Source organism: Sapajus apella, unplaced genomic scaffold, assembly GCF_009761245.1.
Source record: "Sapajus apella isolate SASKATOON/1434 unplaced genomic scaffold, GSC_monkey_1.0 scaffold24, whole genome shotgun sequence".
NCBI classification, from domain to species: domain Eukaryota; kingdom Metazoa; phylum Chordata; class Mammalia; order Primates; family Cebidae; genus Sapajus; species Sapajus apella.
This window is the reverse complement of record NW_022436964.1, coordinates 1,681,410-1,706,164: the sequence shown is the minus strand read 5'-3', so window position 1 is coordinate 1,706,164 and position 24,755 is coordinate 1,681,410. Positions and strand designations below refer to the sequence as shown.

The 24,755-nt window shown below is 37.0% G+C and overlaps 1 protein-coding gene across 1 annotated transcript in view; it reads right to left on the bottom strand.

The window, feature by feature from the left end:
* The window catches only part of GKAP1 (G kinase anchoring protein 1), an 80,472-nt gene that overhangs the window by 47,009 nt on the left and 8,708 nt on the right, over positions 1 to 24,755 (bottom strand). The window contains exons 3-4 of the mRNA XM_032290831.1: positions 21,729 to 21,987; positions 17,467 to 17,610 (exon numbers count right to left, since the gene is read on the bottom strand). Of these exons, the coding sequence (XP_032146722.1) occupies positions 17,467 to 17,610; positions 21,729 to 21,944 (360 nt within the window). The 5' untranslated portion in view covers positions 21,945 to 21,987. The remainder of the gene's footprint in view (positions 1 to 17,466; positions 17,611 to 21,728; positions 21,988 to 24,755) is intronic.

Below are 24,755 nucleotides of genomic sequence, written 5' to 3'. Positions count from 1 at the left end.
CCAAAGTCCCATGGTTTCAGCAGGATAGCCAGTTACATAATTCTGTATACTAAGCACTACCGTACCACACAAACACACAAGCTATCATCACCAATGACAAAAGGTGGAGGCAAGTCATCCAACTCTTTTTTTTTTTATTTGCTCTCCCTGGAATTAAATTTTGAGAACAAAGAAAAAGCAAGGGGGGTTATTAGCTGATGATAACCCTCAAAAAGTGACATCTACTAGCTCATGCCTCTGAGCACTCCCAAATCCCTTGGTTTCCAACTTTCCTATGACCTAATTGTTTAGTTTTTAATTCAAATCTGAGAATCACTCAGTATCCTTCAAAAAAGTTTTCTTGCCTAAGTTAATGATATCTGTTTCTACTGCTTAATGATTTTTAAAATCTAAACTAAAATAGAAACCAACTCCAAAACAAAGTGATCTGTTTCAAAGAAATACCCTAAAAACTAGAAAAATGTTAATATTGGACACTATGAACTAAACCTTTCATTTCTAAACAAAGTCATCCCTTTGAAAGCATCTCATCTAATCTTATGGTGAGACAGTAAGAAGAAAGGAAAAAAGATTAAGTTTACACAGAAAAATATTAATTTAACTCAGAAAAATACAATTAGAATTAAAATGGTAAATAACGGTATATAGGACTAGAAAATCAGATTAAACCCAGTGTAAATTATACATTCTTTATGGAATAACTGAAAAGAATTGAAGAATTAATTTAAATTAGTAATTAGCAGGAAAAAGTAATAAATTAAATCTTTTAGACTTATATATATTTATTATGTACATGGGTATTCAACAGTTATAAGGTAAAAGGAAGTTTACGTCAATTTATCCACCTAACCTCAAAGCAAACTGATGAAAAATGTTTCACTGTAATTAAAGGATAGCAGTCAGCTGAGCACAATGGGCACATGCCTGTAATCCCAGCACCTTGGGAGGCTGAGGTGGGCAGATCATGAGGTCAAGAGATCGAGACCATCCTGGCCAACAAGGTGAAACCCTGTCTCTATTTTAAAAATAGAAAAATTAGCTGGGCGTGGTGGCAAGCACCTATAGTCCCAGCTACTTGGGAGACTGAGGCAGGAGGACTGCTTGAACCCAGGAGGCGGAGTTTGCAGTGAGCCAAATTCACACCATTGCATTCTAGCCTGGTGACTGGCAACACAGCGAGACTCCATTAACAACAACAACAAAAAAGGTAACAAAACTAGGCTGGCACGGTGGCCTATGCCTGTAATCCCAGCACTTTAGGAAGCCAAGTTGGACAGATCACCTGAGGTCAGGAGTTCAAGATCAGCCTGGCCAACATGATGAAACCCCATCTCTACTAAAAGTACAAAAAAAAAAAAAAAAAATGGCCTGGCGTGGTGGTGCATATGCACTTGTAGTCCCAGCTACTCCAATAAACAGTAGCTGGGACTACAGGTGCATATGCACCATACGAGGCAGGACAATTGCTTGAACCTGGAGGTGAAGGTTGCAGTGAGCTGAGATTGGGCCACTGCACTCCAGCTTGGATGACAGAGTGGGACTCTGTCTCCAAAAAAAAAAAAAAAAAAAAAAAAAAGTAACAAAACTACTTAAGTTTATTCTGAACAAAGTTGGTTCAATTTGCCACTAAACTTTTAATCCCTATTGATGACATTTATTAATTATACAAAGGGCATTTGAGATTATTTCTAATCTGTCACATAGTCTGATGATATTTCAAAAATAAGTTACTGGGCAGATCAGGTCGGGAAGTTGAAAGTCTTGCTAGATGTCATTTTTATTTTTCATCATATTAACTCACAGAATTTAAATATTAAGGCAGCTCATTCTAATAGCATCATAAAAACTGAATGAAATAGAAATTTTAAAGTAAAAAAAAATGGCTCTCCAAGCAATTAATTCTAACTGTAGCAGTTCAGACTTTAAATTGACCTTTTAATTATTAACACAAACTAGTATAGGAGAAGATGCAAATAGACAAAAATGATTTAAATTTAAATTTTTGAAAACTAGAACAAATCTTCCAAAAATTTCACTGCATGATCAATCAGCCACTGAAGATTCATTTAGAGTCTTCTAGGGTCTGTGCCCTCTCTGCCTATGGAGCTTAATTTAAAGAAGCAGCATAAATTTGGCTTTTGCCCTTGAAGAATTCCTACCCAGTTGAGAATGTAAGATTAACATGTATGAACTACAGAAAATAGAATAAGACATTAAAAGAGCTACAAAAGTTCAGAGAAAGATTAACAACAAAGGTAATTCAGAGATATAGACAAAAATCAATTTAAGTTGGTATTTAAATATAACCACAATTTGGATAGGCAGAAATAGAATTGCAAGAAGAACAAGCCACATTATAATGTTAATGTTATCATATTAAAAATAGATATGCTATGGGACACTAAGAAAAGTCACTCTGACAAAAAGTGATTTTAGACATTACAAAAGAAAGATGTGGAAAAAACACAGGAATTGGGAGATCATAGAAATGAATAATTCAAATTCCTATTCCACCTATGCTAGTTGTGATTTTGAACAAGTGTTATTAACTTCCGTGAATCTCAGAACAGTTAAAAAGGACATTGACATATCAACTATACAAGGTAGTTTTGAGGATTTAAAGTTGTAATATGTATGAAGTGCTTAGCACATTTCCTGGCATAAAACCAGTACTAAGTGAATTAGAGTTACCTTCCCATGTTAGAGAATAGTAGAAAATACAATTGCTTAGGGCAGCATTAAGTTCCAGACACTGCCTAAACTTTAAGGACATAAGGCAGATAAAAGAGGAATGCAAATACCAAATAAAAGTAATTTTTAAGGCATAAACTGGAATATTAGAAGAAGGAGAACCTAGAATCAATGTGTCTAAGCCATTGTAATCTCAGACAGCATATGGGCACCTGGACCAAAATGTAGCAGTGTAGAAAATAAAGAAGGTTCTATCTTAGAAGAGAATGATCAAGTTTTGGAACACTGGACTATATGAAAAGTGTGAAAGAATCAAAGATAAGGTTTTTGACCTTAGATAATAGGGAGAATGGTAGCACAAGACTAACACATCAGAAAAGAGAAAGGAAACATGACTTGAAATTCTCTAAACATATCTTTATTCTCTGTCAGAGACTGCTATAAATGTAGCTGACAATCTACTTAATCAGTAAATGTATAGGTAAAAGAGAGAGAGACAGAGACTGGGTCTGTAAGACTGGCTCCAGGCAATAAAATGAAAATAAAACCATACTTTTAAAAAAGTACCTTGTTTAACTTTGTGAATGTTAAGTTCCTTATTATTTTCTTTTTATTTCTGGGAGGAGGAGGAAAGGAAGAAAAAGAGGAAATAGTAGGCATTAAAATGCCTACAGAATTCAAGAAGATACTTACATGTGCCTCAGACGGAGTACTTCAGATCCCCTTCCTCTTGACTTCCTCATTGCCTCCTACTCCCCATCTAGTAGTAAAACTTTTTTTTTTTTCTATTTAAGCAAATCTATAGCTCAATCAGTTAAAGAGTATGAAGAACCAATGAAAAACCTAAAGGACAGTAAATGTTTTGGTTCGAAGATTTTTTTTTAAATTAATTTGTAAGTCTAAGTACCATTACAATTTTCCCCATTTACATCCAAACAAAACAAATTGCAAATGAAGTCTTCAATTCTCATAGTAAACATGGAAATAAATTATTATAAAACAAAAGAGATAACCATTCTGAAGACATCTAACGCAGCCAACCGATTAGACATAATAGCAGCAGTGCACTGTGGTCCTCTAACTCAGCGATTTTCAAAGTGTACACTACATATCTTTCAGTAATTTGGAAGACAGGATTATTTTCCCAGAAATCTTACAGTAGTCTTATTGAACATAATTATTTTAAAGGTTGTCAGAGTTCTACAAATACTACATATATCATTCACATTCATTACCACATTCAGTTCATCTCAGCTAATGTATTTTTATGTCTTTTGAGTGCCACTTGCATTTACTAAGTCTGCATTTTTGTTGTATGCTTTATCATATCTCCCAGAAATAAAAATGGTTCAATGAGTCACGAAAGAATTAAAAGTAGTAATGAAAATAGAACTGTAAATAATGCAACTTATAAAAACACAATAAATTTTGAAATTAACAGGACTCCAATACAGTGAATATAGACTATAAATGTGTATGTATTAGGATGAGAGTGATGTCACAAAAGCAGCAGAAAAGGAAAGTTATAAATAGAAAATTAAGATAATGAATATTTAAATTTTTAACTTATTGAGTCATCAATCTATTTGCTCCTAGCTACCTGCCATGAAATCTGGTCAGAAGACTGGGTGTTGTGGCTCACGCCTATAATCCCAGCACTTTGGGAGGCTGAGGTTGGTGGATTGCTTGAGACCAGGAGTTCAAGACCAGCCTGGGCAACATGGCAAAACCCCATCTCTACTAAAAATACAAAAAATTAGCCACGGTGGAGCATGCCTGTAGTCCCAGCTACCTGGGAGGCTGAGGTGGGAGAAACATCTGAGCATGGGAGTCGAGGCTGCAGTTAGCCATGATCACGCCACTGCACCCCAGCCCGGACAATGGAAGTGAGACCCTGTCTCAAAAAATATATAAAAATAAAAAAAGAAAGAAACTTGGTGACTAGTGGCCTGAAGACATCACAGTTTTTGTTTCACTTTCAAACAAAGCCTAGGGACCTGTAGGAGTCTTTCCAGAACAAGTACTAAATAATGCTTTCCAGCACAAAAGTGATAAATTTTCTTGCTAAAGAGCCAAAAATACAAGGGATTTATTTGAATTTACATTCCTTATAAGGAAATCAAGTACAAGTCAAACTACTGCCAATGGAGTTATTATACCAGCCACAAGTTAGTGATAAATATTACACTCACAAACCAGAACAAGCTATTGGAAAAATACTTTTATCAAATGAACTGAAGGATGTCAGGTGAGAGAGAACTTTCTATCATGCACATGCTAATAGACATTTCACTTTAGAGGGAGAAAAATACCAGTGATGTGCACAGTTTGAATCAATACAGTAACAGGAAGAAACATACAATAAAATTTGGTTTGTTCATCATTGAAACCCTTAAGAAGAGATTTTTCTACTTAGTTAATTTTTGAGTCATGACTTTTAAAAAAAGGTACACTGCCCATTCAGTATGATATTGGCTGTGGGTTTGTCATAAACAGCTTTCATTATTTTGAGATATGTTCCATTGATATCTAGTTTATTCAGAGTTTTTAGCATAACGGGCTTCTGAATTTTGTCAAAGGCCTTCTCTGCATCTATTGAAATGATCATGTGGTTTTTGTCTTTGGTTCTGTTTATGTGATGGATTATGTTTATAGATTTGTGTATGTTGAAACAGCTTTGCATCCCCAGGATGATGCCTACTTGATCATGAAGGATAATCTTTGTGATGTGCTTTTGCATTCAGGTTGCCAGTATTTTATTGAAGATTTTTGCATCTATGTTCATCATGGATATTGGCCTGAAATATTCTTATTTAGTTGTGTCTCTGCCAGGTTTTGGTATCAGGATGATGCTGGTCTCATGAATGAGTTAGGGAGTATTCCCTCTTCTTGTATTGTTTGGAATAGTTTCAGAAGGAATGGTACCAGCTCCTCTTTGTACGTCTGGTAGAATTTGGCTATGAACTCATCTAGACCTGGACTTTTTTTTGGTTGGTAGGCTATTAATTGCTGCCTCAACTTCAGACCTTGTTATTAGTCTATTCAGGGATTCAACTTCTTCCTGGTTTAGTCTTTGGAGGGTGTAAGGGTGCAGGAATTTATCCATTTCTTCTGGATTTACCGGTTTATGTGTATAGTTTTTAATAATCTCTATATTCCCTTTGAAAATTTACACTAGACAAGGGTTCCTTCTCTCACCATTCCTATTCAATGTAGTATTGGAAGTTCTAGCCAGAGTGATCAGGCAAGAAAAGGAAATAAAGAGTATTCAATTAGGAAAAGAGGAAGTCAAATTGTCTCTGTTTGCATATGACATGATTGTATATTTATAAGACTCAATCGTCTCGGCCCAAAATCTCCTTAAGAGTGTAAGCAACTTCAGCAAAGTCTCAGGATACAAAATCAATGTGCAAAAATCACAAGCATTCCTATACACTGATAAAAGACAAACAGAGAGCCAAATAATGAGCGAACTCCTATTCACAATTGCTACAAAGAGAATAAAATACCTAGGAATACAACAAAGGACATGAAGGACCTCTTCAAGGAGAACTACAAACCACTGCTCAACAATATAAGAGAGGACACAAACAGATGGAAAAACATTCCATGCTCATGGTTACGAAGAATCTATATTGTGAAAATGGCCATATTGCTCAAAGTAATTTATAGATTCAATGCTATCCTCATCAAACTAGCATTGACCTTCTTCACAGAACTGGAAAAAAACACCTTAAACTTCATATGGAACCAAAAAAGAGCCCACTTGGCCAAGGCAGTCTTAAGCAAAAAGAACAAAGCTGGAAGCATCACGCTACCTGATGTCAAAGTATACTATAAGGCTACAGTAATCAAAAGAGCATGGTACTGGTACCAAAACAGAGATATAGACCAATGGAGCCGAAGAGAGGCCTTGGAAGTAACGCCATACACCTACAACCATTTGATCTTTGACAAACCTAACAAAAACAAGCAACGGGGAGAGGATTCCCTGTTTAATCAATGGTGTTGGGAAAAGTGGCTAACCATGTGCAGAAAGCTGAAACTGGGCCTATTCATTACACCTTATACAAAATTAACTCCAGATGGATTAAAGATTTAAACATAAGACCTAGCACCATAAAAACCCTAGAAGAAAACCTAGGCAATATCATTCAGGACATAGGCATAGGCAAAGAATTCATGGCTAAAACACCAAAAGCAATGGCAACAAAAGCCAAAATAGACAAACGGGATATAATTAAACTTAAGAGCTTCTACACAGCAAAAGAAACAATCATTAGGGAGATGGAGGCAGCAAACCACATTGCCACGTGTGTACCTATGCAACAATCCTGCATGATCTGCACATGTACCCCAGAACCTAAAGTACAATTAAAAAAAAAAAAGAAAAAAAGAAACAACCATTAAAGTGAACTGGCAACCAACAGAATGGGAAAAAATTTTGCAGGCTACCCATCTGACAAAGGACTAATATCCAGAATCTACAAAGAACAAAAACAGATTTACAAGAAAAAAACAACCCCATCAAAAAGTGGGTGAAGGATATGAACAAGTACTTTTCAAAAGAAGAGATTTATGCAGCCAACAAACATATGAAAAGATGCTCATCATCGCTGGTCATTAGAGAAATGCAAATCAAAATCACAATGAGATGCCATCTCATGTCAGTTAGAATGGCGATCATTAAAAAATCTGGAGACTTAAATCAAAGTTGCCAGGAGTAAAAAAGAAAAAAAAAAATCTGGAGACAACAGATGCTGGAGAGGATGTGGAGAAATAGGAACACTTTTACACTATTGGTGGAAGTGTAAATTAGTGCAATTGTTGTGGAAGGCAGTGTGGTGATTCCTCAAGAATCTAGAAATAGGAATTCCGTTTGACCCAGCAATCCCATTACTGAGTATATACCCAAAGATTATAAATCATTCTATTATAAAGACACATGCACATGAACTATGTTCACTTTGGCACTGTTTACAATAGCAAAGACTTGGAACCAACCCAAATGCCCATCAAGAATGGACTGGATAAAGAAAATGTGGCACATATACATCATGGAATACTATGCAGCCATAAAAAACGATGAGTTTGCGTCCTTTATAGGGACATGGATGAATATGGAAACCATCATTCTCAGCAAACTGACACAAGAACAGAAAACCAAACTCTGCATGTTCTCACTCATAAGTGGATGTTGAACAATGAGAACACACGGACACAGGGAGGGGAACATCACACACTGGGGTCTGTTGGGGGTTGGGGGGCTAGGGGAGCGATAGCAGTGGGTGGGGAGGTTGCAGAGGGATAACATTAGGAGAAATACCTAATGTAGGTAAAGGGGGGATTGGAGGCAGCAAACCACCATGGCATGTGTATACCTATGTAACAATCCTGCAAGATCTGTACATGTACCCCAGAACTTAAAGCATAATAATAATAATAAACACTGCATAGATAATTCTTTTTTAAAAAAAGGTACACTGGAATTAATAATATCAGTGCATCATGAATAAAACAATTATACCTGAACACCATCTACACAGAGATTTAGTCATAGGCAACAGCTGTTGGTGAACGTTTCTTGATCTTCATTCAATCATTTTAAAAAACTGAAAATTATGCATACAACCAAGTCAAAACCATGCCCTACATGTTTTTTTAAAAAACAGCTTTACTGGGATTTGATTTACATATCATTTCTATGCATTATATATCATGACACCCATTTCAATTAAGAAACATACACATCTTCTGATATGCACATCTATGCACATAAGTGGGTAGAGGATATAATATCACTTTTCACAACGAAGTATGCTAGGATAGATACAAGTTCGCTATTACTTAGAGTTAATTCTTTATTGAACTAGCTTAAATACTTACCACCAGTGTTTTTTTATTGTTTGTGCTCTTTATTTAGATTTGCTTTTTAATTGGCAGGAGCACATTTCAGAAAAATTTGCAGAAAGTATAATGGTGGTATACTTTCTCAGTTACTGTGTATCTGAGAGTGTTTTTTGTTTGTTTGTTTTTTGAGATGAGGTCTCACTCTGTTACCCAGGCTAAACTGCATTGGCATGATCATGGGCTCACTGCAGCCTTGACCCCCAGGCTCCAGCAATCCTCCCTGCTCAACCCCCTGAGTAGCTGAGCCTACAGGTATGCGCTACCACACCCAGGAAATTTTTGTATTTTTTTTGTAGAGATGGGAATTTGCCATATTGCCCAGGATGGTCTTGAACTCCTGGGCTCAAGTGATCTGCCTACCTTGCCTCCTTAAGTGCTGGGATTACTGGCAACAGCTGCTGCACCGGACCTCAGTATATTTCTTTCACATTCACACAAATGACTTCTTGGCTAGATGTGGAATTCTTGGTCCTAACATTTTGGTTCTGGTAATTAAAGTAGCCAGCCTGATTCTTCATCCTGTGTAGGCAACCAGTTTTCTCCTGTGCATATATTTATACTATTATTTCCTTATTCTTCATTCTTAAAATTAGAATCTAATTCTTAAAAGACTTAAATTTGGTGTTCTTTTCAAGCTTAGATTCAAATCTTAAGCTTAGGGAAATTTTTATCAACATAATCTTTTTTGTAGAGCTATGGTCTCGTTATGTTGCCCAGGCGTCTTGAACTCCTGGCCTCAAGCAATTTTCCTGTTTCAACCTCCCAAAGTGCTGGGATTACAGGCATGAGCCAGTGCACTTGGCCTATCAACATAATCTTTAATACCTGCCTCTGTTCTATTTGTTTCAGGGACAGTAATTATGCCTCTGCTGGATTTCAATTCAGTGTTCCAATCTATCATGTCAATTTTATTAGCAAAATTTATCTCAAATTTTCCTTCACACAATTGGCTCAGCTTTCTTTAGTAGATATTCTGGTCCTTCTAATGAAGTTTTTAATCTGCTATGATTTTATTTCCTAAATTTTAAAATTCACCCATCTCACTTTTAATTCACCTATCTTCCAATTTCTCACTTTTTAAATTTTAGTCCATTATTTTATCTTAACTTGTTATGTAACATTACTATCCCCTTGACTTTTACAAAATGTTGTAGCCTTTTTTTATTAAAGTAAAACATAGGTGTTATCTAAAATCAACTTATTTCCTGAAGCAAATCTTTTTCAAGGTGTGCTTTCACTCCAGACACTATGTACAATGTTCTTTTCCCTCATGTGGCAGAAACTTTTCTTCAGTTGACATGAGATCAACTAAGTTTCAGTGTTTGCTCATAAGTTGGTGAACTGGGTGCCTCCCTACTGTCCATCTGGTTGGTTAATTCTAGTTCTCAGACTGTATGCTGAGGCTTAGTTGATGTAAATCTGCATTATCAATAGGGTGACTTAGGAGTAGGAAAACTTTGTCTTAGTATAATTTCTCTTTTGTGTTTGACATAAGCAGCCAAATAACAGCTAAGTTTTCCACATCCAGCTTTCTGTCTGGCTCAGCCCTCCATGCCTGAAATTTCTCATACTGTGTCAGGAAGAACTCCCACCATACTGTATGCTTTCTGCCTAGTATATAATCATTGACTGATCCCTCTAAATGTAGCTACTTTTGAAATCTATTATTAATCTATTAATCATCATAAAATAGATTCCAAACAGTATACTGTCCATCAGTTGCAAGGCTTACCCTTATCTCTTCCTCACCTCTCAGTGTAATTATCCCAAGATCTACTCTACTTCCACACCTTTGATTATTTTCTTCCAAGTGAGGCTCCCACATAAGGTTCCAGGTCTTCCTAAGTGACCCATCAGTAGTATACTCAGCAGAAATTTGTGAAAGTTCCTGGGCCTTGAATGGCATCCTTATATAGGATCAGGGCCAAGAGTCAGACTATTTCCTTTTCATCATTACCTGGTCATTTCAACAGCAATCAGTGGGAGCAGAAGAACAGGCAATCAGACATCTGTGCTCAAGTTCCCATGTTGCACGGAATTTATTTTGGGGCAAATTTGAGTAGTTTTCCTTCATTAGTTCTCCAGTGCACTTTGGGCCACTGGGAGAAATTCTCTCCAATGAAGACACTGGTAAATTCTATTACTGGCTAAACAAGTAGATCATCAAAACATTTACACTTGTAAACAAGAATCGGTCATAATGAATATCTTACAAGGAAAAAAAAAGAATCAAATAACCCCTAGAAACAGTACAAGATGATTTATCCAGTATACCAGTGCCTGGAACTGCCATTTGAACAGCACTACCTCATGGCTCCACAGTAGTAATTGATGCTCATAATGATGAGCCTGAGGCACTGCAAAATCCTAAAGGAAATGTTATAATTCGCATAGTTTATGTTAAGAGAATAACTTAGTACAGCCTATTTCTTTTAAAACTGGTAACCCAAGAATGATAGGAATAGCCACTCTACTAGATCTAACATTTGCTAGAATGATACTCATTCTCAAGACATCAAATGACAGTTTAATAGGCAAATATTCTCATCACTTACTATACATATAGCATCTCCTAGAGTACATTCCAGGCTTAGTATGTTATTTTCCTGGACTCCACACACAAAAAAGAAATATATTGGTCTTAATGAGAAAAAGAAATATATTGGTCTTAATCGGTCTCTATTTTATTTGGTTGTTAATAATGACATTTAATAGAGACACAGAAGAACGAAATATTGTGTAAATAGGTTAAAGAAACAACAGTAAAGTTTCCCAAAGGTTTTATATATATATATGTGTATATATATATATATATATAAAAAATATATGTACACACACACATATATATATTATATATATATAAATATATATATAAGTATATATATATAAATAAATATATATATATTTTATTGCACTTTAGGTTCTGGGGTACATGTGAAGAACATGCAGGATTGTTGCACAGGTACATACATGGCAATGTGATTTGCTGCCTCCATCCTCATCACCTATATCAGATATTATTCCCCATGTTATCCTTCCCCCAATCCCTACTCCCCACTCTCCCTCCCCTAGTTACCCCACAGACCTCAGTATGTGATGCTCCCCTCCCTGTGTCCATGTGTTCTCATTGCTCAACACCGCCTATGAGTGAGAACATTCAGTGTTTGATTTTTGTTCTTGTGTCAATTTGCTGAGAATGATGGTTTCCAGGTTCATCCATGTCCCTACAAAGGACACGAACTTATCATTTTTTATGGCTGCATAGTATTCCATGGTGTATATGTGCCACATTTTCCCTGTCCAGTCTATCATCGATGGGCATTTGGGTTGGTTCCAAGTCTTTGCTCTTTTAAACAGTGCCAAAATGAACATACATGTACATATGTCCTTATAATAGAATGATTTATAATCCTTTGGGTATATACCCAGTAATGGGATTGCTGGGTCATATGGAATTTCTATTTCTAGGTCCTTGAGGAATCGCCACACTGTCTTCCACAATGGTTGAACTGATTTACACTCCCACCAACAGTGTAAACGTGTTCCTATTTCTCCACATCCTCTCCGGCATCTGTTGTCTCCAGATTTTTTAATGATCACCATTCTAACTGGCATGAGATGGTATCTCAATGTAGTTTTGATTTGCATTTCTCTAATGACCAGTGATGATGAGCATTTTTTCACATGTTTGTTGGCCTCATATATGTCTTCTTTTGAAAAGTGTCTGTTCATATCCTTTGCCCACCTTTGAATGGGCTTGATTTTTCTTGTAAATCTGTTTTAGTTCTTTGTAGATTCTGGATATAAGTCCTTTGTCAGATGGGTAGATTGCAAATATTTTTTCCCATTCTGTTGGTTGCCGTTTCCCCTTGATGATTGTTTCTTTTGTTGTGCAGAAGCTCTGGAATTTAATTAGATCCCATTTGTCTATTTTGGCTTTTGTTGCCAATGCTTTTGATGTTTTAGTCATGAAATCTTTGCCTATGCCTATGTCCTGAATGGCTTGACTAGGTTTTCTTTTAGGGTTTTTATGGTGTTAGATCTTATATTTAAGTTTTTAATCTATCTGGACTTAATTTTAGTGTAAGGTGTCAGGAAGGGGTCCAGTTTCTGCTTTCTGCACATGTTTAGCCACTTTTTCCAACACCATTTATTAAACAGGGAATTTTCCTTTCCCCATTGCCTGTTTTTGTCAGGTCTGTCAAAGATCAGATGGTTGCAGATGTGCGGTGTTGCCTCTGAGGCCTCTGTTCTGTTCCACTGGTCTATATCTTTGTTTTGGTACCAGTATCATGCTGTTTTGATTACTGTAGCCTTGTAGTATAGTTTGAAGTCAGGTAGCATGATGCCTCCAGCTTTATTCTTTTTGCTTAGAATTGACTTGGCTATGCGGGCTCTCTTTTGGTACCACATGAAGTTTAAGGTGGTTTTTTCCAGTTCTGTGAAGAAGGTCATTGGTAGCTTGATGGGGATAGCACTGAATCTATAAATTACTTGGGGCAGTATGGCCATTTTCACGATATTGATTCTTCCTAAACATGAGCATGGAATGTTTCTCCATCTGTTTGTGTCTTCTCTTATTTCATGAGCAGTGGTTTATAGTTCTCCTTGAAGAGGTCCTTTACATCCTTTGTTAGTTGTATTCCTAGGTATTTTATTCTCTTTGTAGCAATTGTGAATGGCAGTTCGTTCTCGATTTGGCTCTCTTGAAGTCTGTTATTGGTGTATAGGAATGCTTGTAATTTTTGCACATTGATTTTGTATCCTGAGACTTTGCTAAAATAGCTTATCAGTTTCAGGAGATTTTGAGCTGAGACGATGGGGTCTTCTAAATATACAATCATGTCATATGCAAATAGAGACAATTTGACTTCCTCCTTTCCTATTTGAATATTCTTTATTTCTTTTTCTTGCCTGATTGCTCTGGCTAGAACTACCAATTCTGTATTGAATAGGACTGGTGACAGACGGCATCCTTGTCTAGTGCCAGATTTCAAAGGGAATGCTTCCAGTTTTTGCCCATTCAGTATTATACTGGCTGTGGGTTTGTTGTAAATAGCTTTTATTATTTTAAGATACATTCCATCAATACCTATTTATTGAGGGTTTTTAGCATAAAGCACTGCTGAATTTTGTCAAAGGCCTTCTCTGCATCTATTGAGATAATCATGTGGTTTTTATCTTTGGTTCTGTTTATCTGGTGAATTACGTTTATACACTTGTGTATGTTGAACCAGCCTTGCATCCCCAGGATGAAGCGTACTTGATCGTGATGGATAGTCTTTTTGATGTGCTTTTGCATTCAGTTTGCCAGTATTTTATTGAAGATTTTTACATCTATGTTCATCATGGATATTGGCCTGAAGTTTTTCTTGTTGAGTCTCTGCCAGGTTTTGGTATTGGGATGATGTTGGTCTCATAAAATGATCTGGGAAGGATTCCCTCTTCTTGGATTGTTTGGAATAGTTTCAGAAAGAATGGTACCAGCTCCTCTTTGTATGTCTGGTAGATCTCGGCTATGAACCCATCTGGACTTGGCTTTTTTTGGTTGGTAGACAGACCTTGTTATTGGTCTATTCAGGGTTTCAACTTCTTCCTGGTTTAGGCTTGGGAGGATTCAAGTGTCCAGAAATTTATCCATTTCTTCCAGGCTTACTGGTTTATGTGCATAGAGTTGTTTGTAGTAATCTCTGATGGTGGTTTGTATTTCTGTGGAATCTGTGGTGATAGCCCCTTTATCATTTTTTATTGCATGTATTTGATTCTTCTCTCTTTTCTATTAATCTGGGTAGTGGTCTATTTTGTTGATCTTTTCAAAAAACCAGCTCCTGGATTTATTGATTTTTTGAAGGTTTTTTTGTATCTCTATATTCTTCAGTTCTGTTCTGATCTCAGTTATTTCTTGTCTTCTGCTAGCTTTTGAGTTTTTTGATCTTGCTCCTCTAGCTCTTTCAATTTTGATGATAGGGTGTCACTTTTAGATCTTCCCTTTCTTCTCATGTGGGCATTTATTGCTATAAATTTTCCTCTAGACACTACTTTAAGTGTGTCCCAGAGATTCTGGTACGTTGTATCTTTGTTCTAGTTGGTTTCAAAGAACATCTTTATTTCTGCCTTCATTTCATTGTTCATCCAGTCAACATTCAAGATCCAGTTGTTCAGTTTCCATGAAGCTGTGTGGTTCTGGGTTAGTTTCTAAATTCTGAGTTCTATTTTGATTGCACTGTGGTCTGAGAGACTGTTTGTTATGATTTCTGTTCTTTTGCATTTGCTGAGTAGTGATTTACTTCCAATTATGTGGTCAATTTTAGAGCAGGTGTGATGTGGTGCTGAGAAGAATGTATATTCTGTGGATTTGGGGTGGAGAGTTCTGTAAATGTCTATTAGGTTTGCTTGGTCCAGGTCTGAGTTCAAGTCCTGGATGTCCTTGTTAATTTTCTGTCTCGTTGATCTAATATTGACAGTGGAGTGTTAAAGTCTCCCACAATTATTGCATGGGATTCTATGTCTCTTTGTAGGTCATTAAGAACTTCCTTTATGTATCTGGGTGCTCCTGTATTGGGTGCATATATATTTAAGATCGTTAGCTCGTCTTGTTGCATTCATCCTTTTACCATTATGTAATGCCCTTCTTTGTCTCTTTTGATCTTTGTGGCTTTAAAGTCTATTTTATCAGAGATGAGAATTGCAACTCTTGCTTTTTTTTTTTTTTTTCTCTCCATTTGCTTGGTAAATCTTCCTCCATCCCTTTATTTTGAGCCTATGTGTATTCTTGCATGTGAGATGGGTTTCCAGGATACAGCACACTGATGGATTTTGACTTTTTATCCAATTTGCCAGTCTGTGTCTTTCGATTGGGGTATTTAGCCCATTTACATTTAGGGTCAATATTGTTATATGTGAATTTGATCTTGCCATTTTGATGCTAGCTAGTTGTTTTGCCTATTAGTTGGCACAGTTTCTTCATTGTGTCGATGCACCTTACCATTTGGTACGTTCTTGGAGTGGCTGGTACTGGTTGTTCCTTTCTATGTTTAGTGCTTCTTTCAGGAGCTCTTGTAAAGCAGGCCTGGTGAAGAAATCTGTGAGCAATTGCTTGTTCGTAAAAGATGTTATTTCTCCTTCACTTATGAAGCTTAGTTTGGCTGGATATGAAATTCTAGGTTGAAAGTTATTTTCCTAAAGTATGTTGAACATTGGCCCCCACTCTCTTCTGACTTGCAGGGTTTCTGCTGAGAGATGTTCTGTGAGTCTGATGGGCTTTCCTTTGTGGGTAATCCAACCTTTCTCTCTGGCTGCCCTTAGCATTTTTTCCTTCATTTCAACTCTGGTGAATCTGACAATTATGTGCCTTGGTGTTGCTCTTCCTGAGGAATATCTTTGTGGTGTTCTGTGTACTTCCTGGACTTGAATATTGGCCTGCCTGGCTAGATTGGGCAAGTTCTCCTGGATAATATCCTGAAGAATGTTTTCCAGCTTGGATTCATTCTCTCTGTCACATTCAGGTACACCTATCAAATGTAGATTAGGTCTTTTCACATAATCCCATACTTCTTGGAGGCTTTGTTCACTTCTTTTCACTCTTTTCTCTCTAAACTTGTCTTCTCATTTTATTTCATTGAGTTGATCTTCAATCTCTGATATCCTTTCTTCTGCTTGGTCGATTTGGCTATTAAAAGGTGTGTATGTTTCGCAAAGTTCTCATGTATTTTTCAGCTCCATCAATTCATTTATATTCCTCTCTAAGCTGTTTATTCTCATTAGCATTTTGTCAAACCTTTTTTCAAGGTTGTTAGTTTCTTTGCATTGGGTTAGAACATGTTCTTTTAGTTCAGAGAAGTTATTACCCACCTTCTGAAGCCTGTTTCTGTCAATTCATCAAATTCATTCTCCATCCAGCCTTGTTCCCTTGCTGATGAGGAGTTGTGATCCCTTGGAGGAGGAGAGGCATTCTGGTTTTTGGTGTTTTCATCCTTTTTGCGCTGGTTTCTTCCCATCTTTGTGGATTTATCTACCTGTGGTCTTTGTAGTTGGTGACTTTCAGATGGGGTCTCTGAATGGAAGTCCTTTTTGTTGATGATGAAGTTATTTCTTTCTGTTTCTTAGTTTTCCTTCTAACTGTCAGGCCCCTCTGCTGTAGAACTGCTGAAGGTCCACTCCAGACCCTGCTTGCCAAAGGCTTTCTTTTTTAAGCAAAACTGTCACTGGGTATTTTTTGCTTTGTTTTTGTTTTGAGAAAGGGCCTCACTCTGCCACCCAGGCTGCACTGCAGTGACAGCATCATGGCTCACTGCAGCCTCCACCTCCTGAGCTCTGGTTCCTCGGCCACCTGAGTAGCTGGGACCACAGGCGAGCACCACCATGCCCGGCTAATTTTTCTATTTTTTTGTAGGCATGCAGGGTTTCACTATGTTGCCCAGGGTGGTCTTGAACTCCTACGCTCAAGCAATCCACCCACCTCAGCCTCCCAAAGTGCTGAGATTACAGGTGTGAGCCACTGCTCCCAGCCTAGTCACTGTGTATTTTTAACAAGAGACCTCTGACCCTGTGAATGTGATTTTCTCACTTGGAATAATTTAATACTGTTCCCCTATCTTCCCTGTCTCTCCCTGATTTATAAAAGGCAGATGATTTTGAAAACCACAAAATAACTGCTTCGTATTGCCAAAACTAACAAACAACAAATGTATCAATTTTCTTTTTGAGTAGATCAAAAACAGAGCCTTGTATTAAAAGCAGCAAATGTGAATTAATCCAATACAAATTGCTTCTAAAAACAGTGGTGATATAAATTCAGAGGCACTGCCATCTTAAAAATCTATAAATTCAATGAAAAACAAAGCAATTTTATTTACTTAGTTGTACCTGCTCATCTCTTTGTCTCCATTCTTGCCAATTTTCTTCTCGTGAATCCTTTTGTACTGGGTTTGACAGTGGAAGATCATGTTGAGCATTACAAATAGCATGAGAGGATTTCTGGGGAATTTTCTTAAAAGCAAGATTTCTGAGCTACAAAACAAACAAAAAATATTAAATTCAGTTTACCGAGCCAGGGCTACTAATGATTTTTTTTATTTAAAAAAATGATATTTTTATACATCTGCTCCAAACATTCGTTATGCTAACTCACACAACTAAAGTCATTATTTGTGTTTTCTATAATCTTTGTAGAATGTTAATTTTGCCAGCATTTGAGATAATGCTGTTAGATCTATATATGAAATGATTAAGTGAAAAATGTATTATACTCTATTATGCCACCATTTTAATCATTCTTCTTTACTAAAGAAAAGTTTATAGGAGTAGAAAACAGTAAAACAAGTTTGCTTTTAAAATGCAAAACATAGCCGAGTTTAGTGGCTCACCCCTGTAATCTTAGCCCATCGGAAGGCTGAGGCAGGTAGACTGCTTGAGCCCAGGAGATTGAGACCAGCCTCAGAAACATGGCAAAACCCCATTTTTGCAAAAAATACAAATGAACAAACAAACAAAACCTAGCCAGGTATGAAGACACACACCTGTGGTCCCAGCTATCCCAAAGGCTGAGGTGGGAGGATCACCTGAGCCTGGGGGACTGAGGCTGCAGTGAGCAGTGATCATGCGACTGTACTCCAGCCTGCGTGACAGAGTGACAGCCTGTCTCAAAAATAAAATAAAATGTAAAACAATACAGTTCAGAAAGCATACACATCTAAAAGTTTTAATAGTTAAGAGATCAACTAAGTAACCATGACAACTACTTTGCTAGTCCTGAAAAATACAGGTCCTAGTCCACAAAGCACACAATGAACTAAAACAGTATGGGCCAAGCCACTCCCAACAATAAAAATAACCTAAGACAAAGGAGTTGAAACGAGAGAAAAATACTGAGAGGGTGTTATGAACCGAATTTGGTAAATTAGGTTTAGCATGCAGACTCTGGGCATACTGCTTATAAGCTAGCTCTGCTCTGCAAGGAGCAGTAAAAAAAAAAAAAAAAAAAATAAAAAAAAAAAAAAAAATATTTAGTCAAAAGCTGCCTCCTTACATATTTTAAGTTCAACTTGAAAGTTTCTCCATATGTAATGAACTGTAACCTAACAATGTATAAACAAACTGTAACCTACTCTTGTACCAATCACCAAGTTTTAGCCAATCACAGGTGGCCAACTGTTCAAACCATATTCAAATAAGGCAATGGTAGAGCTGTAACCAGTCCAGCTCTTTCTGTACCTCACTTCTATTTTCTGCCCATAAATACTATCTGACCATCTGACAGCCTAGGAGTAGCTCTGAACCTATTTTCTGGTTCTGGGGGCTGCCAAATTGTGAATTTGAACTGTTCAACTTAAATTGTCTGAAGTTTTTAACAAATTGTAGCCTCCCTAAAGATATCGTGAAGCCCTAACCCCCAGTGTTCGTGAATGTGACCTTATTTGGAAATTGGGTCTTTATGGATGTAACCAAGTTAAGATGAAATCATGATGAATTAGATTCGGCCCTAATCCAATATGACTGGTGTCCTTATAGAAAGAGGTGAAGACACAGATACACAGAGAATGCCACATAACAACACAGGCAGAGATTGGGTTGATGACACAGCAAGCCAAAGGAATGCCATGGGTTGACAGCTGCCACCCAGAAGCTAGAAAGAGGCATGGAAAGATTCTACTCAGAGTCTCAGAGAGGGAATGGCCCTGTTGACATGTGGATTTGAACCTCTACTAGACTCTAGAACTGTGAAAAAACAAGTTTCTGTTGTTTTAAGCCACCAAGTTTGTGGTATGTTTTCTGGCAGCCCTTAGAAACTAACAAAAAGGCTTTCAATTGAGGATCAACAGTTTTAACTGGTAATATCAGGTTGGTGCAAAAGTAATTGCGGTTTTTACCTAATACATTGTTCTACAAACAGGAATAAGATAAAAACACCACAGTAAGTAGCTGGTTTCTGATACGGAAAGGACATTCAGAAGGAGATGCCGCTGGAAATGAAGTACTGGTGGGTTGGCTGCTATTCACTTTACAGAAAGTAAAGACTGATGGACTAGAACTGCAAATGGCTGAAGTAGAAAGGATCCTTCACACTCATTCTGTTTTACAGGTTCTTATTCTGTAATATAAACTCCACTATTGCCTTATTTTTTGTTTCTCCCAAATCATCTTTAATTCCTAAAAGAAAATAGTGGGCAATCAAAAGTTCTGAAATAACTTCTGAAAGGTCATTATCCAGGGAGGAAAATGTCTTTCCTTTAAAGTTACTGTGTGGCAAGCATTTTAAAGAATAGTTAGAAAGCAATGGAGGTGGAAATTTAATGGGAAAAAATAAATTGAAAAGGCTTTTTTCTAAGTCTTGGGACATCATAAAATAACTATGAAAATAAAATACTTTTATTACTTCTCTCATTACATAATAATGAGAAAAACCCTTATATACCCGACTGCTCCTTCTATTAAAACAAAACACATGCTAGAGTTGTATATCAGCATTTCTTTTAAAAACAATGGGCATATTAAATGTTGGTCATATAACTAATGCTAAAGATGTCTAGAAAAAAAGGGCCTTCCATACAGTTTTTACTCTGAAGGAAAAAATGACCATCGAATGCATAAAAATGTCCATTTGAGGTGAATTACAGAGGGCCAGGCATGGTGTCTCACACCTGTAATCTCAGCACTTTGGGAAGCTGAGGTGGGTGGATTGCTTGAGCCTAGGAGTTTGAGAACAGCCTGGGCAACATCCTGTGACCCTGTCTCTACAACAACAACAACAACAAAAAAGAAATTAGCTAGGCGTGGTGGTGCTTGCCTGTAGTCCTAGCTACTTGGGAGACTGAGGCGAAAGGGCTGCTTAAGCCCAGGAGTTTGAGGCTACAGTGAGCTATATCATGCCATTGAACTCCAGCCTGGGCAACAGAGAGAGATTCTGCCTTCTCTTTGGAGAAAAAAAGAAAAGATGCCAGCGCAGTGGCTCATGCCTGTAATCCCAACACTTTGGGAGGCCAAGGCGGCTGGATCACCTGAGCAACATAATGAAACCTCATCCCTACCAAAAATACAAAAAACTAGACTGGCATAGTGGCATGTGCCTGTGCACCCCGTTACTCAGGAGGCTGACATGGGAGCATCACTTGAGCCTGGGAGGCAGAGGTTGTAGTGAGCCAGGATCACACCACTGGATTACAATCGGTAACATGAGTGAGACCCCATCTCCAAAAAACAAACACAAAAACAACTAGTCATGCGATTTTTGCCTGTAACAGTAAAAAACAGGAAACAACCCAAATGCTTATCATGAGTTCAATTAAATAAAGTATGAAATAACCACATAATTAAATATTGTAAACTGTGGATTCATTTAAAATAACATAAATCTGTATTTACTAGTAGTGAAAACTGCTCATGGCTAATTTTTTTAAAAGCCAGTTATAAAACAGTCTATTATATAATCCCATTTTCATTTAAATATAATATAGATATACACATACAGATATATAGTCAGATACATTTATATATGTGTACAGAAAACACATACCAAAATATTAATTATATCTTTGGTTATATCTATAAATGACCTTTGTTTCCTTTTAAGACTTCCCTATTTTAAACTTTATGCAATGAACACACAAGCTTCCACAGTCAGAAAAATTATATTTTAAAAATGTTCAGGCAGGGTGTGGTGGCTCATGCCTATAATCCCAGCAGATTATAGGCCCAGGCAAGCAGATTGCTTGAGCCCAAGAATTCGAAACCAGCCTGAGCAACATGGCAAAACTCCATCTCTACAAAAAATATAAAAATTAGGCATGGGGCCATGTGCCTGTAGTCCCAGCTACTGGGGAGGATAAGGTGGGAGGATACCTTGAGCCCAGGAGGTTGAGGCTACAGTGAACTGTGATCATCTCACTGAACTCCAGCCTAGGAGACAGAGAGAGACCCTGTCTCAAAAAAAAAAAAAAAAAAAAAAAAAAAAACGTTCATTACATTTGACTTTAAATATACACGAATTCACATCCATTCACTGAAGTAATATTTACAGAGTACCTGTGGAACAGGTACTATGGATACATAAGTGAACAAGATAGTATCTGTTCTCAGGATGATTATCGTCTATTGGGAAAGCAGACAAGACAAAAAATTATAATTGTTACCTCATTTGCTTCACTCTGTTGCTGTTCCTTCTTTTTTCTTCTTTTCTCTCTTTTTTTCTCATTTGTAGTTGATTTGCTTCCCAAAGATTGAGACTTTCCAGTATTTCGACCTTTACCTTTTCCAGGTTCAGAATCAGAACCACTGCCACTATCCACTTGTAACAGGGCAAAACGAGAAGCGGTGGTGGGAACAGAACTAAGTACTGCTGAAGCCATAGTAAAGATTTTTCTTTTAAAATATTTCTGTCAAGAATAATTTCTGTGGGGAAAGAGAAGAGTAGGCAGATGAGTAAACACTCAGTAAAATCTGTTCTAGATTCTAAAAACAACCATATGAATATAAAATAAATTTCTTCCGACATAGATTTAGTAAATTTGGATTAATACGCACAGCACTATTAGCAATAATATACTTTTAGATTTAAGTAAACAATGTAACATTTTACAATAGAAAAATTATATGAGATTTCAAATGTACTCATTTCTCCATATACACTTTAAAAAAATTCATGGTTTTCTTCTCAATAAGTCTGTAAATATACATATTTATAAAGAATATCCTAAATCAATATGGTTTACAGTGGAAAAGAATATTTTTTCATTATACACAAAAAAGACCTTTACTCCAACTATATGTTAACTCCCAATTCCCATACAAGAAAAAAGGAGTAAAGACAGGATATCATTCTTATCATATATAAAATACTGCCATAAGTTTGATTCCAGAGACTGTGATTCAGAACGGACGGCAAAGATAAAGAGCTTAAATTCTCTCAACTAAACGAAACTTTTCAAAATGCCTTCCACATTATGTTTTAGTTCACTAGTTTCCATGCAAGCATAGGCGAGTATAGCTTCATTCTGTGTGCTGACAGCTTTTCCACAACCATTTAGACTTAGAAGGGATCTTAAAAGTCCCCTAGTAGTTCTTAATCCAAATCCTTTAGTTATACAGCTAAGGTAAGTGGAGTTTAGGTTGTTTATATGACTTCCCTTAGTTCTTTCTGGAAGTTATTGGCTGAGTCTGCACCTGGACCTAGATTTGCCAAACCTTACTCTGAAAGTCCAAATTAAGAAGCCCTATAACAACCAGGAGACTAAGTACTCTTCGGATTAAAAAAGACATAGATTGTCTTAATAGAATGGCAACTCAGAAATTTATTTTTATTTTGAAATGTTTCAGGCACACAAAAACTGAATATTCAGTTTGAAAAAATCAAGATGAACACTACAAGTAACCAGGACAATGGTTAATAAAATGTTAACTGACTCCTATGCCTCCCCTAGTTGCATTCCCCCACCGCACCAGCCAGAGATAACAAGTATCCTGATTTTTGTATAACTTATTCCTTTACTTTTCTTTACAGTTTTATCCTATGTCTTGATTCACTGTGCTCATATCTGAATGAACTCCTGTCATTTCACAATATCCCACTGGTTACACATATATTTCTGACTACATCACATTATCACACAGGTCCACCCTATTCATTGTGGAAAAGGGCTATGTAAAGATGAAAACAAAGAAGCAAGGATCATTAAGATCCATTCTGAAAGCTAACCACACAGTATCATTTGTATGTTTTCAGGAGGGAAGAAAAATGAGAAGCATGTATAAAATCTTTCACCTTAAGTAACCAGAAAAATATTTGGAATTCTTTCATACTTTTGGTATACAATGAAGAAAAATGACAATAAGAACTGATGTCTAAAGATGCCATCTAGCAGTCATTATATCATAGCATTTTTATTATAATACCATGTTAAGACAAATTACTCCTGTGCCTAGAAATATGCAAATCAAGATGTACAGAGATGATACCACATTGATAAATTGTGACATATTTTAGGTTCCAATCTCTCCTGCAAGCATGAGAATGAAAGCTCCATAAGTTATTACAAAGAAGAAAATATTTCAAAATGGAAAAGAAATTCCAGACTCAAAAATATTATGGAAAAGATAAATTCTGCTTCAACCTCAACATAATCCTATAGGTCGGGTGCAGTGGCTCAGGCCTGTAATCCCAGCACTTTGGGAGGCCGAGGCGGGTGGATCACTAGAGGCCAGGAGTTTGACACCAGCCTGGGCAACATAGTGAGACCCTGTCTCTACTAAAAATACAAAAAATTAGCTGGGCATGGTGACGTGCGCCTATAATCCCAGCTACTTTAGAGGCCGAGGCATGAGAATCTCTTGAACCTGGGAGGTGGAGACTGCAGTGAGCCAAGATTGCACCACTGACTCCAGCCTGAGCAACAGAGTCAGACTCTCTTTCAAAAATAATAGTAATCCTACATAAATTTTAGTTTCTTGAGCTCTCGAGGTACAGTAATCCTATAGAGCTATTTAACAATCATTATATTCAATTTTAAATGTTGGGACTATTAACTGGAAGTGCCAGCTCTACTACTGTTCACAAATATTCACTGTCCCTCCCTGAAGGGGAATTATACTATACATCACTTCTCTGTTGAAGGCAGGCATAACCAGGTAACTTACTCTGGCCAGTGAAATATAAATTTTAAACAGCTTTACAAGTCAGTATGTGGTTCGACATGTCCTCTTTTCTCTGCTTCTGTGATTGTGGAAGCATATAGTACTGAGATGGAGTCTCCATCAGCCAGATCTAATAAAGTCTGCAACCACAATGAACAAAGCCACCTTACTAACCTGTGATGGACATGTAGCTTAACCAAGAAAGCAACTTTGCTGCTTTCAGCTACTGAGATTTTCAGATTGTTATTGAAGCCTTATCATGACTTATATCATACACAAGAAATTTATTTCCATTCTAGGACTGATGATAGGAAAACTATGAATTTCATATCTGGATTGTTTGCATGCATTAAGTGTTCATAAATGTCTATTCTGAAACATCTCTCCAAGACTCAGAGCAATTTTCTTTCTGTAGCATAAGGCAGAGCGATCTTACCAGGGTATCCTTAGATAGTTTTCCTTAGGCCTTGGGGCAGCATAGAAGACCCTGAAAAAGTGAGAGCCTCTGTTCCAGTCACCTCCAGACACAA